This window comes from Hyperoodon ampullatus (assembly GCF_949752795.1).
Source record: "Hyperoodon ampullatus genome assembly, chromosome: 8".
Classification (NCBI taxonomy): Eukaryota; Metazoa; Chordata; class Mammalia; order Artiodactyla; family Ziphiidae; genus Hyperoodon; species Hyperoodon ampullatus.
The window spans coordinates 23,020,567-23,038,553 of NC_136921.1; the positions used below are offsets into that span (position 1 = coordinate 23,020,567).

The window sequence follows — 17,987 nt, forward strand, 5'->3', positions numbered from 1 at the left end:
CACATTGTCTATGGTTGCTTTCATGCTACAATGGCAGGGTTGGGTAATTGTGCTGGAGACAGTATGACCCACACCATAAAATATTTACTATCTAACTCTTATGGAAAAGTTTGCAGTCTAATCCTGTTGTTCTGAAACTTTAGTGTGCATCAGAATTACCTAGAGGACTTGTTAAAATAAAGATTACTGAAACCCATCCCCAAAGTTTCTTACGAAGTAGATCTCACATTTTCATTTCTAATAAGTTTCCAGGTGACGCTGATGCTGTTGAGCCAGGCACTGCACTTTGAGAGCTACTGCTGTAATTTTTATGTCATGTCACCCTAATGTTGTACTGAATAAGGACTTTCGTGCAGAAAGGGAAAGGAAAATCAAACTTGATCCTCCTTCTAGGTAAACACAGAGGTATAGGTTGATATCATAATTCTTTACAAAGTATCTTATTGAAAATTCTTAAACTGGATCTTTTTATAATGCCAGTTTCATTCTTAAAACGATGAAAACTAAATTTGATTTAGTTAAAAGCTTAGGTAACTGGCAGTTTACTACTAAAAATGTTTTGTAGTTTGGTTTGAATCCACTCCCCGGAATACCGTTGGACTCTTGTCAGTGTTACTGGACTGTGTCAATAATGTTGACTGCATCCATCTTATGGGACTACCCACTTCCCACCCATGGGTGGCTGCTCGTCCCACCTCACTGCCGATGCCTGGCATAAGTGGCTTGAAATTTTGCTAACTACCCACCCCACCTCACTCCCAGACTGCTGGAGTCTTCGGGCTACAATTTCCCTGCGAAATTGCAAGTTCTTCAGTCACTTTCCTCCTGGAGATGGGTATGAATGTTGTCCTGAGTGAGAGATTTTGGGGACTTGTTTTACCAAGGACTTTATTCTGCCTCACACTCCATCCCAAGACCCTGAGATCTGGTTTTTCACCTACAAGTGGTGCCATAGTTTGCACATTTATCATCTTCCTCTACATGTATCCTTAAATCTGTGCTCTGGCTATGAACATGGGCCACCAATGATTAGCTTTAACTTTGCATGCCCCATGCTCGCTGCACAGTTCTATGAAGGATAGAGAAATGTGACTCTTTTTCCAGCATCCTAGCATTGAGGAATATAAAGACAAACATAATTTTGGAGCCTGAAGGTGTCAGAGACACCTTCAGAGTAGAATGAGTTCAGTTTAGAAGTAGCAGCTCTTCAAAACATGTGATGGATGGTTGGATTCCACCATTGCTCTGAGTAGTTACTTCTTGTACACATAACTAAGATGGGCAGAAGATTGAAAATTTCATTTTTTTTCACAAGAAAGCTACAATACAGTTTAAATCTATTTCATTCTGACTTGCTAGTTCTAGAGGATTTCCAGATTTTGTGACAACTTGATGGACATGAGAAAGTATACTGTGGATATCAAAGAAGGATGAATGACATACATGGAATACAGTAGATGCTTGATAAGTCAGTGCTATTGTTGTTGCTCTCTTGTTTTAATGAGTGTATGGTTCCTGGTTAAAAAGTGATGGTAAAATAAATAATGCAGACAGTTCAGATTCTGCATGATGCTGTGTTAACTTAAACTTGTGCATACCGCAACCAGTTCCTCTTTTTCATGAACCCATTGTAACAAATTAAATATCAGTTATCAAAAAAAAACTGCAAAATGTGGACTGTCTATACTTTTTAAACACCATGGGATCTTATTTCTAAAGAAATTCCTTGATGAATTTTCCTGTAAAATAAGCGTATCTGTGGTTAACCATAGCAAAGAATGTTGTGGGTTTAAATTCTTTCAAATTTTTCTTTAATAATTTTCAAATTGTAATTAGTGCCAGAGTAAGTAAAACTGGATGTAATGTGCCACCTCTTCCTAGACCTTCTTCCCGTGACATCTTCTCCCTTCTTTTCCTTTCTTCCTGTTGCGATATAGCTTCTCCTGAGCTGCCATTGTTTTCAACACTGGCTTAGTCACGCCATCAGCTTGATGAGTGGTATAGAGCAAAGGGGTCATCTGTTTCTATCTGCCTTCCATTCAAACGACCCCCTGCATGTGTTTGAGATGGACTAGGAAGAAGCCCACTTGCAGACCCACACCCTGAGTTAGTGGCTCCAGGTGGAATCTGTGTAAAAGGGTGACTTACCATTAATGGTGAAATTCCACTGCAGAACTATAAAGGTCTTACTGTATGCAGTTCACTGTGGCAGAATTTTGTTATAGAGGGGTGATGTGAAATGCTAACAGGTAATTTGCTGCTCTGTGCTTATTCAAGGAATTGCGCCACAGTGAAAACATTGAAGGTTCACTGCAATTTTCACTTGTTTAATATTAGGAGAGACACGGGTCTTTCTGGTGTCAGAAAAAGAAGTTTCTTAGAAGGTAGTAGTGAATAGTCTGATGGATTTAAGGTCTTTCCAATTTCTTTTGAATTTTTGAAACTTTAATTCATACTGGTATTATCATATATGTTAGTTTTTCCTACAGCTGCTGTAACAGATTACCACCAACTTTGTGACTTAAAAACAACACCAACTTATTAATTTATGGTTCTGGAGTTCAGAAGCCCAAAATTTAGTCTTAGTGAGTTAAAAATTAAGGTGTTGTCAGGGCTGCATTTCTTCCGGAGGCTCTAAGAGGATCTGTTTTCTGGCTTCTAGAGGTTGCCCACTTTCCTTGGCTTTTGGCTCTTTCCTCAATCTTCAAAGTCAACAGTATAGCATCTTCCAATCTTTCTCTCCATTTTAATTTTTTTTTCTCTTTACTTTTTTTCTGGCCAACTTTCCTATTACCCCTTTTTATTTTCAATTTTACTTTTTTATGTAGATCTGCATTTCAATTACTTAGATTGAATTTCTATTTATTATTCTTTCTACTGATAGTGCATACTTAGCCATGTTGCTCTTACTATTTTTTTCTTCTTTCTTTTTATAATAAAAGCATATCTGTACCGACAGTCATTTTAACAGATTCATGAGGAAGTTAAGGTTTTGCTCTGCAGTCTTTGGTTTGGAATTACCCTCATTTTATCTAAACCTGCCTTTTTAATTTTATTTTATTTTTTATTTTTATTTATTTATTTATTTATTATTTTATTTTATGTTTTTAACATCTTTACTGGAGTATAATTGCTTTACAATGGTGTGTTAGTTTCTGCTTTATAACAAAGTGAATCAGTTATACATATACATATATCCCCATATCTCTTACCTCTGGCGTCTCCCTCCATTCCACCCTCCCTATCCCACCCCTCTAGGTGGTCACAAAGCACCGAGCTGATCTCCCAGTGCTATGCAGCTGCTTCCCACTAGCTATCTATTTTACATTTGGTAGTGTATATATGTCCATGCCACTGTCTCACTTTGTCCCAGCTTACCCTTCCCCCTCCCCATATCCTCAAGTCCATTCTCTAGTAGGTCTGCATATTTATTCCCGTCTTGCCCCTAGGTTCTTCATGACCATTTTTTTTGTTTGTTTTTTAGATTCCATATATATGTGTTAGCGTACGGTATTCGTTTTTCTCTTTCTGACATACTTCACTCTATATGACAGACGCTAGGTCCATCCACCTCACTACAAATAACTGAGTTTCGTTTCTTTGTATGGCTGAGTAATATTCCATTGTGTATATGTGCCACATCTTCTTTATCCATTCATCTGTTGATGGACACTTCGGTTGCTTCCATGTCGTGGCTATTGTGAATAGAGCTGCAGTGAACATTGTGGTACATGACTCTTTTTGAATTATGGTTTTCTCAGGGTATATGCCCAGTAGTGGGATTGCTGGGTCGTATGGTAGTTCTATTTTTAGTTTTTTAAGGAACCTCCATACTGTTCTCCATAGTGGCTGTATCAATTACATTCCCACCAACAGTGGAAGAGGGTTCCCTTTTCTCCACACCCTCTCCAGCATTTATTGTTTGGAGATTTTTTGATGATGGCCATTCTGACCAGTGTGAGATGATATCTCATTGTAGTTTTGATTTGCATTTCTCTAATGATTAATGATGATAAGCATTCTTTCATGTGTGTGTTGACAATCTGTGTATCTTCTTTGGAGAAATGTCTGTTTAGGACTTCTGCCCATTTTGGGGTTGGGTTGTTTGTTTTTTGATACTGAGCTGCGTGAGCTACTTGTAAATTTTGGAGGTTAATCCTTTGTCAGTTGCTTCATTTGCAAATATTTTTGCCCATTCTGAGGGTTGTCTTTTGGTCTTGTTTATGGTTTCCTTTGCTGTGCAAAAGCTTTGAAGTTTCATTAGGTCCCATTTCTTTATTTTTGTTTTTATTTCCATTTCTCTAGGAGGTGGGTCAAAAAGGATCTTGCTGTGATTTATGTCATGGAGTGTTCTGCCTATATTTTCCCCTAAGAGTTTAATAGTGTCTGGTCTTACATTTAGGTCTCGAATCCATTTTGTGTTTATTTTTGTGTATGGTGTTAGGGAGTGTTCTAATTTCATTCTTTTACATGTAGCTGTCCAGTTTTCCCAGCACCACTTATTGAAGAGACTGTCTTTTCTCCACTGTATATTCATGCCTCCTTTATCAAAGATAAGGTGACCATATGTGTGTGGATTTGTCTCTGGGCTTTCTATCCTGTTCCATTGATCTATATTTCTTTTTTTGTGCCAGTACCATACTGTCTTGATGACTGTAGCTTTGTAGTATAGTCTGAAGTCAGGGAGCCTGATTCCTCCAGCTCCGTTTTTCTTTCTCAAGACTGCTTTGGCAATTCGGGGTCTTTTGTGCTTCCATACAAATTGTGAATTCTTTTGTTCTCATTCTGTGAAAAATGCCAGTGGTAGTTTGATAGGGATTGCATTGAATCTGTAGATTGCTTTGTTTAGTATAGTCATTTTCACAATGTTGATTCTTCCAGTGCACGAACATGGTATATCTCTCCATCTGTTTGTATCATCTTTAATTTCTTTCATCAGTGTCTTATAGTTTTCTTCATACAGCTCTTTGGTCTCCTTAGGTAGGTTCATTCCTAGATATTTTATTCTTTTTGTTGTAGTTGTAAATGGAAGTGTTTTCTTAATTTCACTTTCAGATTTTTCATCATTAGGATATAGGAATGCAAGAGATTTCTGTGCATTAACTTTATATCCTGCTTCTTTACCAGATTTATTGATTAGCTCTAGTAGTTTTCTGCTAGCATCTTTAGGATTCTCTATGTATAGTATCATGTCATCTGCAAACAGTGACAGCTTTACTCCTTCTTTTCCAATTTGGATTCCTTTTATTTCTGTTTCATCTCCGATTGCTGTGGCTAAAACTTCCAAAACTATGTTGAATAATAGTCGTGAGAGTGGGCAACCTTGTCTTGTTCCGGATCTTAGTGGAAATGCTTTCATTTTTTTACCACTGAGGACAATGTTGGCTGTGGGTTTGTCATATATGGCATTTATCCTGTTTAGGTAAGTTCCCTTGAGGGTTTTTATCATAAATGGGTGTTGAATTTTGTCAAAAGCTTTCTCTGCATCTATTGAGATGATCATATGGTTTTTCTCCTTCAATTTGTTAATATGGTGTATCACATTGATTGATTTGCATATATTGAAGAATGCTTGCATTCCTGGGATAAACCCCACTTGATCATGTTGTATGATCCTTGTAATGTGCTGTTGGATTCTGTTTGCTGGTATTTTGTTGAGGACTTTTGTATCGATGTTCATCAGTGATATTGACCTGTAGTTTTCTTTTTTTGTGACATCTTTGTCTAGTTTTGGTATCAGGGTGATGGTGGCCTCGCAGAATGAGTTTGGGAGTGTTCCTCCCTCTGCTATATTTTGGAAGAGTTTGAGAAGGATAGGTGTTAGCTCTTCTCTTAATGTTTGATAGGATTCGCCTGTGAAGCCATCTGGTCCTGGGCTTTTGTTTGTTGGAAGATTTTTAATCACAGTTTCAATTTCAGTGCTTGTGATTGGTCTATTCATATTTTCTATTTCATCCTGGTTCAGTGTTGGAAGGTTGTGCTTTTCTAAGAATTTGTCCATTTTTTCCACGTTGTCCATTTTATTGGCATATAGTTGCTTGTAGTAATCCCTCATGATCCTTTGTATTTCTGCAGTGTCAGTTGTTTCTTCCCCTTTTTCATTTCTAATTCTATTGATTTGAGTCTTCTCCCTTTTTTTCTTGATGAATCTTGCTGTTGGTTTATAAATTTTGTTTATCTTCTCAAAGAACCAGCTTTTAATTTTATTGATCTTTGCTATTGTTTCCTTCATTTCTTTTTCATTTATTTCTGATCTGATCTTTATGATTTCTTTCCTTCTGTTAACTTTGGGGGTTTTTTGTTCTTCTTTCTCTAATTGCTTTAGGTGTAAGGTTAGGTTGTTTATTTGAGATGTTTCTTATTTCTTAAGGTAGGATTGTATTGCTATAAACTTCCCTCTTAGAACTGCTTTTGCTGCATCCCATAGGTTTTGGATCGTCGTGTTTTCATTGTCATTTATTTCTAGGTATTTTTTGATTTCCTGTTTGATTTCTTCAGTGATCTCTTGGTTATTAAGTAGTGTATTGTTTAGTGTTTGTATTTTTTATAGACTTTTTCCTGTAATTGATATCTAGTCTCATAGCGTTGTTTTCAGAAAAGATACTTGATATGATTTCAATTTTCTTAAATTTACCAAGGCTTGATTTGTGACTCAAGATATGATCTATCCTGGAGAATGTTCCATGAGCACTTGAGAAGAAAGTGTATTCTGTTGTTTTTGGCTGGAATGTCCTATAAATATCAATTAATTCCATCTTGTTTAATATATCATTTGAAGCTTGTGCTTCCTTATTTATTTTCATTTTGGATGATCTGTCCCTTGGTGAAAGTGGGGTGTAAAAGTCCCCTACTATGATTGTGTTACTGTCGATTTCCCCATTTTATGACTGTTAGCATTTGCCTTATGTATTGAGGTGCTCCTATGTTGGGTGCGTAAATATTTACAATTGTTATATCTTCTTCTTGGATTGATCCCGTGATCATTATGTACTGTCCTTCTTTGTCTCTTGTAATAGTCTTTATTTTATTTTATTTTTTTTTTTTTTTGTTTTTTTTTGTTTTTTTTTGTTTTTTTTTGTTTTTGCGGTATGTGGGCCTCTCACTGTTGTGGCCTCTCCCGTTGCGGAGCACAGGCTCCGGACGCGCAGGCTCAACGGCCGTGGCTCACGGGCCCAGCCGCTGCGCGGCACATGGGATCTTCCCAGACCGGGGCATGAACCCGTGTCCCCTGCATCGGCAGGCGGACTCTCAACCACTGCGCCACCAGGGAAGCCCCAATAGTCTTTATTTTAAAGTCTATTTTGTCTGATATGAGAATTGCTACTGCAGCTTTCTTTTGATTTCCATTTGCATGGAATATCTTTTTCCATCCCCTCACTTTCAGTCTGTATGTGTCCCTAGGTCTGAAGTGGGTCTGTTGTAGACAGCATATATATGGGTCTTGTTTTTGTATCCATTCAGCCAGTCTATGTCTTTTGGTTGGAGCATTTAATCCATTTACATTTAAGGTAATTATTGATATGTATGTTCCTATTACCCTTTTCTTAATTGTTTGGGGTTTGTTATTGTAGGTCTTTTCCTCCTCTTGTGTTTCCTGCCTAGAGAAATTCCTTTAGCATTTGTTGTAAAGGTGGTTTGGTGGTGCTGAATTGTCTTAGCTTTTGCTTGTCTGTAAAGGTTTTAATTTCTCTGTCAAATCTGAATGAGATCCTTGCTGGGTAGAGTAATCTTGGTTGTAGGTTTTTCCCCTTCATCACTTTAAAGGTGTCCTGCCACTCCCTTCTGGCTTGCTGAGTTTCTGCTGAAAGATAAGCTGTTAGCCTTATGGGGATTCCCTTGTATGTTATTTGTTGCTTTTCCCTTGCTGCTTTTAATATTTTTTCTTTGTATTTAATTTTTGATAGTTTGATTAATATGTCTCTTGGTGTGTTTCTCCTTGGGTTTATCCTGTATGGGACTCTCTGTGCTTCCTGAACTTAACCATTTCCTTTCCCATATTAGGGAAATTTTCAATTATAATCTCTTCAAATATTTTCTCCTTCCCTTTCTTTTTCTCTTCTTCTTCTGGGACCCCTATAATTCGAATGTTGGTGTGTTTAATGTTGTCCCAGAGGTCTCTGAGACTGTCCTCAATTCTTTTCATTCTTTTTTCTTTATTCTGCTCTGCATTAGTTATTTCCACTATTTTATCTTCCAGGTCACTTGTCTGTTCTTCTGCCTCAGTTATTCTGCTATTGATCCCTTCTAGAGAATTTGTAATTGCATTTATTTTGTTGTTCATCACTGTTTGGTTTCTCTTTAGTTCTTCTAGGTCCTTGTTAAACATTTCTTGTGTTTTGTCCATTCTATTTCCAAGATTTTGGATCAACTTTACTATCATTGTTCTGAATTCTTTTTCAGATATACTGCCTATTTCCTCTTCATTTGTGAGGTCTGGTGGGTTTTTATCTTACTCCTTCATCTGCTGTGTGTTTCTCTGTCTTCTCATTTTGCTTAAGTTACTGTGTTTGGAGTCTCCTTTTTGCAGGCTGCAGGTTCGTAGTTCCTGTTGTTTTTGTTGTCTTTCCCCAGTGGCTAAGTTTGGTTCAGTGGGTTGTGTAGGCTTCCTGGTAGAGGGGAGTAGTGCCTGTGTTCTGGTGGATGAGGCTGTATCTTGTCTTTCTGATGGACAGGTCCATGTCTGGTTGTGTGTTTTGGGGTGTCTGTGGCCTTATTATGATTTTAGGCAGCCTGTCTGCTAATGGGTGGTTTTGTGCTCCTGTCTTGCTAGTTGTTTGGCAAAGGGTGTCCTGCACGGTAGCTTGCTGGTCATTGAGTGGAGCTGGTTCTTGGCTTTGAGATGGAGATCTCTTGGAGATTTTCACCGTTTGATATTACATGGATCTGGGAGGTCTCTTGTGGACCAGTGTCCTGAACTTGGCTCTCCCATCTCAGAGGCACAGCACTGACTCCTGGCTGGAGTGCCAAGAGCCTTTCATCCACACAGCTCATAATAAAAGGGAGAAAAAAAGGAAGAAGGAAAGAAAGAAGAGAGCACCCAAATCAAAAAACAAATCCACCAATGATAACAAGCGCTAAAAACTGTACTAAAAAACACAGAAAAACAAAAAACAGACAGACATTACCCTAGGACAAATGGTAAAAGCAAAGCTATACAGACAAAATCACACCCAGAAACATACACATACACACTCACAAAAAGAGAAAAATAGAGAAATATATATATATCGTTGCTGTCAAAGTCCATCTCCTCAATTTGGGCTGATTCATTGTCTATTCAGGTATTCCACAGATGCAGGGTACATCACGTTGATTGTGGAGATTTAATCCGCTGCTCCTGAGGCTGCTGGGAGAGATTTCCCTTTCTTTTCTTTGTTCGCACAGCTCCTGGGGTTCAGCTTTGGATTAGGCCCCACCTCTGCGTGTAGGTCACCTGAGGGCGTCTGTTCTTCACTCAGACAGGACGGGGTTAAAGGAGCAGCTGATTCAGGGGCTCTGGCTCACTCAGGCCACGGGAAGGGAGGGGCACGGACTGCAGGGCGAGCCTGCGGTGGCAGAGGCCGGCGTGACTTTGCAACAGCCTGAGGCCCGCGTGTGTTCTCCGGGGGAAGTTGTCCCTGGATCACAGGACCCTGGCAGTTGCAGGCTGCACAGGCTCCCGGGAGTTAAACCTGCCTTTTTTGAAAGTTCATTGTCTCTGTATTCCCCAAAGTGAGGAAGCTAGTGTTTTAGTATCAAACCTAATTGTGAAAAGATTTGTAATTCACAGCTTGCCTTTTATCTTGACTCATGTGTGTGCCATCATCATATATATATATATATATATATATATATATATATATATTTTTTTTTTTTTTTTAGAATGAGGGAATCTGAGGGTAGTGCCTACTGCCTGATCTTTCTTTCTTTCTTTCTTTCTTGTTTTTTTTTTGATGTTGGGGGTAGGAGTTTATTAATTAATTTATTTATTTTTGCTGTGTTGCGTCTTCGTTTTCTTGTGCGAGGGCTTTCTCTAGTTGTCGCAAGCGGGGGCCACTCTTCATCGCAGTGCGCGGGCCTCTCACTAATGCGGCCCTCTTGTGGCGGAGCACAGGCTTCAGACGCGCAGGCTCAGTAGTTGTGGCTCACGGGCCCAGTTGCTCTGCGGCATGTGGGATCCTCCCAGACCAGGGCTCGAACCCGTGTCCCCTGCACTAGCAGGCAGATTCTCAACCACTACACCACCAGGAAAGCCCCGTCATCATATTTTCAAAGCAAATGTTAAAGTAAAGGTTACAAAACCATTAACTGTTACAATACTTGTGGCTTTAATATTGGGGAAAATCTGCATATTAATTCACACCATTATTATTGGTTTTTAAATAGGAAGAAAATGTTGTGTGTACAGGATAGTTAATTTAGCTATTATGTTAAATTTTGAGGACACCAAAAATATTTCCTGTATTTGGAAGATTGGTTGCATTTATAATGACTTTGATTACAAAAGAAGACATGTGCATTGTGGGAGAAAATAGTTAATATACAGTCAAATGAAAGTAAACAAAGTCATTTGAAATAACCACCAAGAAAAAAAATTCCTCCAGATTTTTAATTTTTATTTTTTAAATTTATTTATTGTTTACTTGACCATGCCATGCGGCATGTGAGATCTTAGTTCCCTAACAAGGTATCGAACCCAAGACCCCTGCAGTGGAAGTGTGGAGTCTTAACCACTGGACTGCCAGGGAAGTCCCACTCCAGATTTTTTAATATACTACATATATTTATATATATTTTTTATAATTATGACTATTCTGGTCATACTGTTTTCTGATCTACTTTTTTTAATAAGCAATATATTACAAATATTTTCCATATTATTTGACAACATTTTTATTGGCTGCCTTGTGTTTTATTATATGGGTACACTGTGATTTATTTTTAAAACACTCTGGCAAACATTCTTGCCGCTATTTCCTTAGAATAAATCCTAGGACGAGAAATTTGTGGGGCAAAAAGCATTTTAAAGTCTTTTGATACATGGGGGACCCAAACAGTCATAATCCAGAAGATAATTTCACAAAACAGTTACTGCACTCCTTTCCCTTCCCAGGCAAACATCATAGTGATCTAATTATTGTTTGTTTGTTTGTTTTTAACTTTTAGGTTACCTTGCACCTCGAAACCTTCCTAGTACTGGCTTCTTCCCGCTGCTGCAAACCCTACTCTGTGACACAGACTCTAAATGCAAAGACACACCCTATGGGCCACAAGATCTGCTTCGTAGGAATGGAATTGACGATGCACAATTTAAAGACAGGTAGGGACACTTCCAAGTGTGTTCAGTTGCTTTGAGAGATCAGATCTTGTTTCCTTATGAGATATCCAGGAAGCCATCCTAGGTTAGGTATACAACTTTATTTTCTATATCTACGAATGTGATGATCTAAATATGAATGAACGAGGTGGGTACAAACTGGAATTACCATTTTTATGTAGGATTAAGCATAATCTACTTTGATGAATTACTCAAATTTTGCCTTTTAAAACTACTTACGGGGGCTTCCCTGGTGGCGCAGTGGTTGAGAGTCCGCCTGCTGATGCAGGGGAAACGGGTTCGTGCCCCGGTCTGGGAAGATCCCACATGCCGCGGAGCGGCTGGGCCCGTGAGCCATGGCCGCTGGGCCTGTGCGTCCAGAGCCTGTGCTCCGCAACGGGAGAGGCCACAACAGTGAGAGGCCCACATACCACAAAAAAAAAAAAAAAAAAAAAAAAACTACTTACGGTTACCGGAGGATGGGAGTGGGGATTAATTGGGAAATTGAGACTCACATATACACACTGCTATACACATAAAATAGATAACTATTAAGGATCTACTGTATATCACAGGGAACCCTACTCAATACTCTGTGATGGCCTATAGGGGAAAACAATCTTAAAAGAAAAAAAAAAGGGTGGATATACGTGTATGTATAACTGATTCACTTTGCTGTACACCTGAAACTAACACAACATTGTAAATCAACTATACTCCAATAAAAATCAAAAAAAAAAAAAAAAAAAAACCTGGGTAGGCAAGGCAGTCCTTCTTAACTTCCGTCAGAGATTCTCTATCCTTCCTCAAACTGTCAGTGACATTGCCCCAAGACTCGATCACAAGCATAAGATATAGGGCAATGTCAGGGATATTATCTCCTGGAAGAATAACGTATTTATCTAGCTCTATGTGGAACTTCTAGATATAACAGAAACCAGGAAATGCAAATAAGGAAATTAAGGGTCTAGAAATCAAAGTAATAAAGTTGAAAGTATTCTTAATTCAATAGCAATCTTTAAATGAAGTTAATGTGTATGGTGTGAGAAGAAACTGAAGAATAAAGATAGGGAATCTAGACCATTTACAACCTCAGTTTTCCATCCTGAGATTTTAAACCTAAAGAGACACCCAAGAGCCCAACTGTCTGTAGAACTGAGAAAAACATTGTAATCTGAATTGACCATGAGATTATCCTGGTAGAGCTTTTTTTAAGTGTCTCTCAAGAAAAGATTATATTTATCTATAATCAGAGATATTTGGTTCCAAACTTTTAATTTAAATTCCTTGACATGTAGCACCATTTCTCCTTTAATATTATCATCGTGATTTTGATCATCAGATAATATGGGAGATACTTTAAGACAGTAACTAATTACAAGCTGCTTAGCATAAAATATCAACATGTCAAGAATTGTTCTGGGAAATGGCTTGAGACACCTAATTATTGGGTTGCTAATTCACATTGGTTTTGTGAACCAAACAAATTCTCTACCATTTTGTTACTTGCATTCTAATGGAAAAGTAAGCAAAAAAGCAATAAAATAAATAAATAGCATAATTACTGATAATAATAAATGTACTAGCAAGAAAATAGAGCAGGTTAAGAGGTAGAAACTGCAAGGTGGGAATTTAATAGGGTAGCAAAAGAAGGGCCTCTGCTAGAAGGTGACATTTGGGTAGAGACCAACAAGGACAGGGAAAAACCAGCACCAGCATGTGAACATCTAGAAGATAAAGTTCCAGGCAGAGAAATAGTCAGTGATCCTGAAGTGGGGACAAACCTGATCATTTAGAGGAACAGAAAGTTGGCTAATATGACTAGAACATCGTGAGGGATGATGAAAGTGGTAGGGGATATGGTGAAATAATAAAAACCATGAGAGAAAGAGCCTGAAGAATCAAACAGGTAAGGAAATGGAAAGGATTTGTCTTTTGTTTTTAGTATAATGAGAAGCCACTGGAAATTTTTAAGCAGGGAAATGACATGACATATTTTCTATGAGACTAATATATTCTAGGCATATACAAGCATTACCTCAGCTAGCAACTAGCTGAGTTGTGTATCTCTGCAAGGAGACCCAAAGCTGACTAGAGCCTATGCCCCCTTGTGTAATCAGTGTAGAGATAAAGTGAATTAATATTTTATTCATTCAGCCACTTCATAGATGGTGTCTGTGTCCCTATGTGAGTGATGAATTAGGCAAGATTTATGCCTGTGTTCTAGCAGGGTAAGGTAAATATTAAGTCGACGATAGTAGGAGATAGTGCAATGAAGAGTGCCAGAAGGATGCTGAAGCAAGACACCTCCATACTTAAAGTAGAAAGAGAGCTTTCAGCTGACATAATCAGGTAAATCTTCATGGAAAAGTTGTACTTGAGATGGACATTTCGTGAGCCAAGTGATAGAGAAGATATGGGGAAAATTAATGTCCATTATTTACAAATTGGATTACAGCTCCAGCTGGGGCTCTCATCTTTGTATCTTTTTTTTTTCCATGAAGAACTAAGTAACAATGAGGGAAATAGTTAACAAAATCTAAGAAGTCCATAAATAAATCTCCACCCAAAGAAGTATTTTTCTATGTAATATAATAGAGAACCAAATTCATGGAGTCTCCTGAGATGAGCCATTGAGTTGGTTTTGGAACTAGGATTAAAGCCCAGTTTTATTTTACCCTCTGTTGGTTATTCTCCAGATAGCTGATCATGTCTCTTTTTTTTCAGTTTTATTCCAATCTCCAGGTATTTTATTGAGCTCAAGCTCTATATTGCTGTATATTCAGTATTTTCTCTAAACTACTAAGTAATTGGAACTTAATTTGGAAAATTATGTACAATAATAAAATTGCATTAATGATATTTCCCACCATGCTATTAACTTTTATGCTTTATATAGCCATGCAATGAAACTGGGGCATGGTTACTAGGTAAGCCGTTCCATACTAAGTAAGCCATTGCACTAAATTACTTCCCTTTGATGAAGAAAGATTCACCAGCATAGCCTCATTAAGGAACAAAACAGTCAGGGGAAAAAAAATCTTTGGCTTCATCAAAAGAGGCCCACCATGTTTATTTTGAAAGACATGATCACACTTAGTCACTACTTGCTGGCCAGTCGCCAAGTTTTTTCATGAGTTTTTGCATTGGCACCAACCTTCTGTTATTAAATTCATATTTCTCTTAAGCATTAGCTTCAGGATGAGGTGCTTTAAAAAAAAATCAATACTATACTCAGCATCAACTGTAACTAGCTGTCTGAAAGAAAAAATGATTACATTTATGATTTTTTGGCCCTTAATGCACAAGGGATGATCCAACATCATGGGACTTACCCTTGTGGTCCTTCCTCCCTGCCCTGCCTCTAAGAATACATCAGAACAGTGGGAACCCCTGGCTGTGCCATTGCTCACACAGCTGGCAAATGGCAAAGATCATCTTGCAGAGCTCACAGGGTCATTATTTGGAGAAGCAATTCAACATTCCTGCAGCTCCTGTGGGGTATTGCCTCTATGGATTTACTCCCTATCTCTGTCATGTTGACACTCATCCATGGCCTGTGTTTTCCAAATTCATACCTCTGCTCCTATTGAATGGCTCCTACAGAACTTGAAACATAGCTAATCAGATTCTGTTCAGGGAAATTTTTAAAGTGCCAAGACTTTTGTTTAATACTGAAAAATATGGATGCGTTTAGAAACTGACCTGAAGGTATTATTGGGAATATAAGGGAAGTGGAAGTAAAACAGTTATATGTCCTCGTTTGACTATAAAGATGAGGTGAGATGTATAAGTCTCACACTGTATTAATTTCAGAGTAATTGTTAACCATCTAGTAATCATTTTAGTGAGTATTCATATAAAAATACAGGTTAAAATTTCATTTATCAAAAACAAAGTGGAAGGAAGTCTTAACTGCCACACAGGCAAAATTGTTAATTCATTGAGTTAGAATGTATTGAATGTGTACCACATGCTGGAGACAATGCAAGTCACTATGGATACATAGATGACTAAGGCATATCCCTATACAAACTTAAAATCTAGTGGGAGAGAGAGATAGAGACTACTAAACAGGGAAATTAATCTATGACATGGTCAATATGATGAATATTTGTTTAGTTCTTACTGTGCCCAGAACGTCAGACAACAAATGCTGAACAGTTACACAGACACCCTGAGACATTGTTTCTGCCTGAGGAATATGCATCTGACTGTTGGATATATTATTGGAATGGAGAGAGGTTTGGGTGGGGAGACGTCAGAAGAGTTCTCCAGAGACCTGTGTGAGTAAGATCATTAAGGACAGATAGGGTGGTGGTTACCAGACTAGAGGAAGGTGTATTTGAGATAGGCCATAAAAAAAGAATCTCAGAACTTAATAAAGGAAAGAAATCAATGGCGGCCCTTGTAGAGTCAGTTTAGAGGAATGGGCAGGTAGCTTTGCTGCTGACTGTGATGGCAAAATGACAAATTCCCTTGTCGTGTAGCCATATTAATCTGCCTGTGTCAGGGCTAGGTAGAACATAATATGTACAGGGTCATCTGAAAGCTACTGTGATGTTACCTCCTCCTCTATATTCTACGTGCTTCTGATACACATCTACCCCCAAGGCATTTCCTCATCTGCCCATCATGGTGCCTTTAGAAATGTATTAGCTCAGATATACATTATATCTCCAAAGTCCCTCCAAAGAATATAAAAAATCCTAGGACAGAGCAACATATGAAGGCATTTCTGAATCTTAACACCTTAATGGTATAGATTGTTGATTGGTAAGTGAGCTACCTAGAAGAGAGATGTATGTTGAACATGGGCAGGCAGGGGTTGTATCTGAAGCATAGATGACCCTGAAGGAATGAACATCAGAATGAAATTGAAGAAAATAATGAAAAAAATTAAAATGACTTCTCCTTGGGGGAGTCAAGGAAAGACAACCGTATCAAGTCACTGAGGAGGCCTCAATGCCATTACAACATTCTTATTTGTACTTAAAAGTTGGTAATGAATGTCATCTGAAGCTGGAACCAGAACTGGGCCTGCAGCAGATTTCATGCCTTCTTTCCAGGTGTCACTACATACCCGTATAATTGTAATTCTGGGGAAGAAGGGAAAAAATATAAAAAGTTTAACTAATCCTTAAAGACAAAAAAAGAATGTCAGAATTTTCTTTTTAGGATTTGCCATATGTGTCTTTCCTGGAAGCAATTCCTTTCAAAGACAGAATTACCATAGCACACATGGATGCTGCCCACACAGGTAGTCTTTCCCACTCACAGGAAATAAAGAGACATTCAATATAAGTGCATAAATCCTCCCATTGCAATGATATCTATAAATGTGACATTTCCCCAATGTAACTGTTGGTAGACATGTCTGAGAAGAAGTAAAACTACCCTGAGCCTAGTTTCCCTCCTGGTATCTTAAATTGAACATTTTGAATCCAAGATGTTTCCCTTATTAAATTCCTGTTCAAAGTGGAGCACTATAAATACCATAGAAGCAGACTCTATCTCTTCAACATCTTAGAGGCAGGCCCTTAGCCATCTCCGTGGTACTGTACATGTGGCTGGGTCCAGTAAAAGGCAGTAAAGTGATGCCATGGGCCACTTGGAGATTTGACTCAGGCTTTCTTGCCTCACCCAGAAGGTTGAATTCTCTGGACTCACGTGAGCCTACATGCTGGATTCAGGGGCATCCAAGTTTTGTATAATGCCTTAATATACCTCTCAGAGATATCTAGTATGAGAGAGATTGTCTGAGACTTTCTTAGAGCTATTTAGAGTTCCCGAATAGGATTTTTTAATCTCCTGAGTTGGTCCTAGAGAGTGGGATTAGGGAGGAGTCATCATTGAATAAATCCACTTCTCTGTCACAGCCTAGTGCAGGGTTTCTCAATCTCAGCATTATTGCTACTTGGGATCAGATAATTCTTTGTTGTGCTGTGCACTGTAGACTGTTTAGTAGCATCCCTGGCCTCTACCCACTAGATACCAGTAGCAACACTCCCGTCCAGTTGTGACAACTACATATTTCTCCAGATATTGTCAAATATCCCCTGGGAGCAGGGGAGGGAGCACAAAATTGCCCCCAGTTGAAAACCACTACTCTAGTGAAAGTATGAAGAAAAAGATTTTAAGGTAGCAAGAGGCATGAATTAGGTTATGATTCTAGGATCTCGCTCTATAAGAAACACAAATGACCACTCTAATTGAGCACCCCCAGTCATGTGTTGTCATCATTCCCTAGGCATGTCCTTACTTAGCTATTACCATTAACGTATTATAATCCCTGTTTTTTTATTTGACTTGCCCATTATATTACATATCGTGGGAATTTAATAAACGTTAGTGAGTTTATGGATGAATATGGTGGATACAGTATAAAATTGATTATATGTTTGTGTCTGTGGTGCCATCTCTGGTGTTTCCTCTTCCAAGGACCTTTGCAGAACCAGGTGTGCAACAGTGGAGACAGGGCAGGCTATTTAAAAAAAAAAAAAAAAAAAGATGGTTCCTTAGCTGTCAGTTCTTCCAAGCGATATTCTTTATTATCTATTATTCAGTGCTTGCCATGTGCTAAACATCCTACCATCTGCCAACACAGTGCACTGTAAATAGACTTTTCTCAAGCATTTTACAGTCTGAGGAGAAAATTGATCATTACTTAAAATGGAAAATTCCTCTTATG

The 17,987-nt window shown here is 38.4% G+C and overlaps 1 protein-coding gene across 2 annotated transcripts in view; it reads left to right on the top strand.

Annotated features, from left to right (window-relative positions):
* The window catches only part of ABCA12 (ATP binding cassette subfamily A member 12), a 180,935-nt gene that overhangs the window by 47,893 nt on the left and 115,055 nt on the right, over positions 1–17,987 (top strand). For both annotated transcript variants that reach the window (XM_079710645.1, XM_079710646.1), the window contains exon 3: positions 11,146–11,299. In XM_079710645.1, the coding sequence (XP_079566771.1) occupies positions 11,146–11,299 (154 nt within the window). The remainder of the gene's footprint in view (positions 1–11,145; positions 11,300–17,987) is intronic.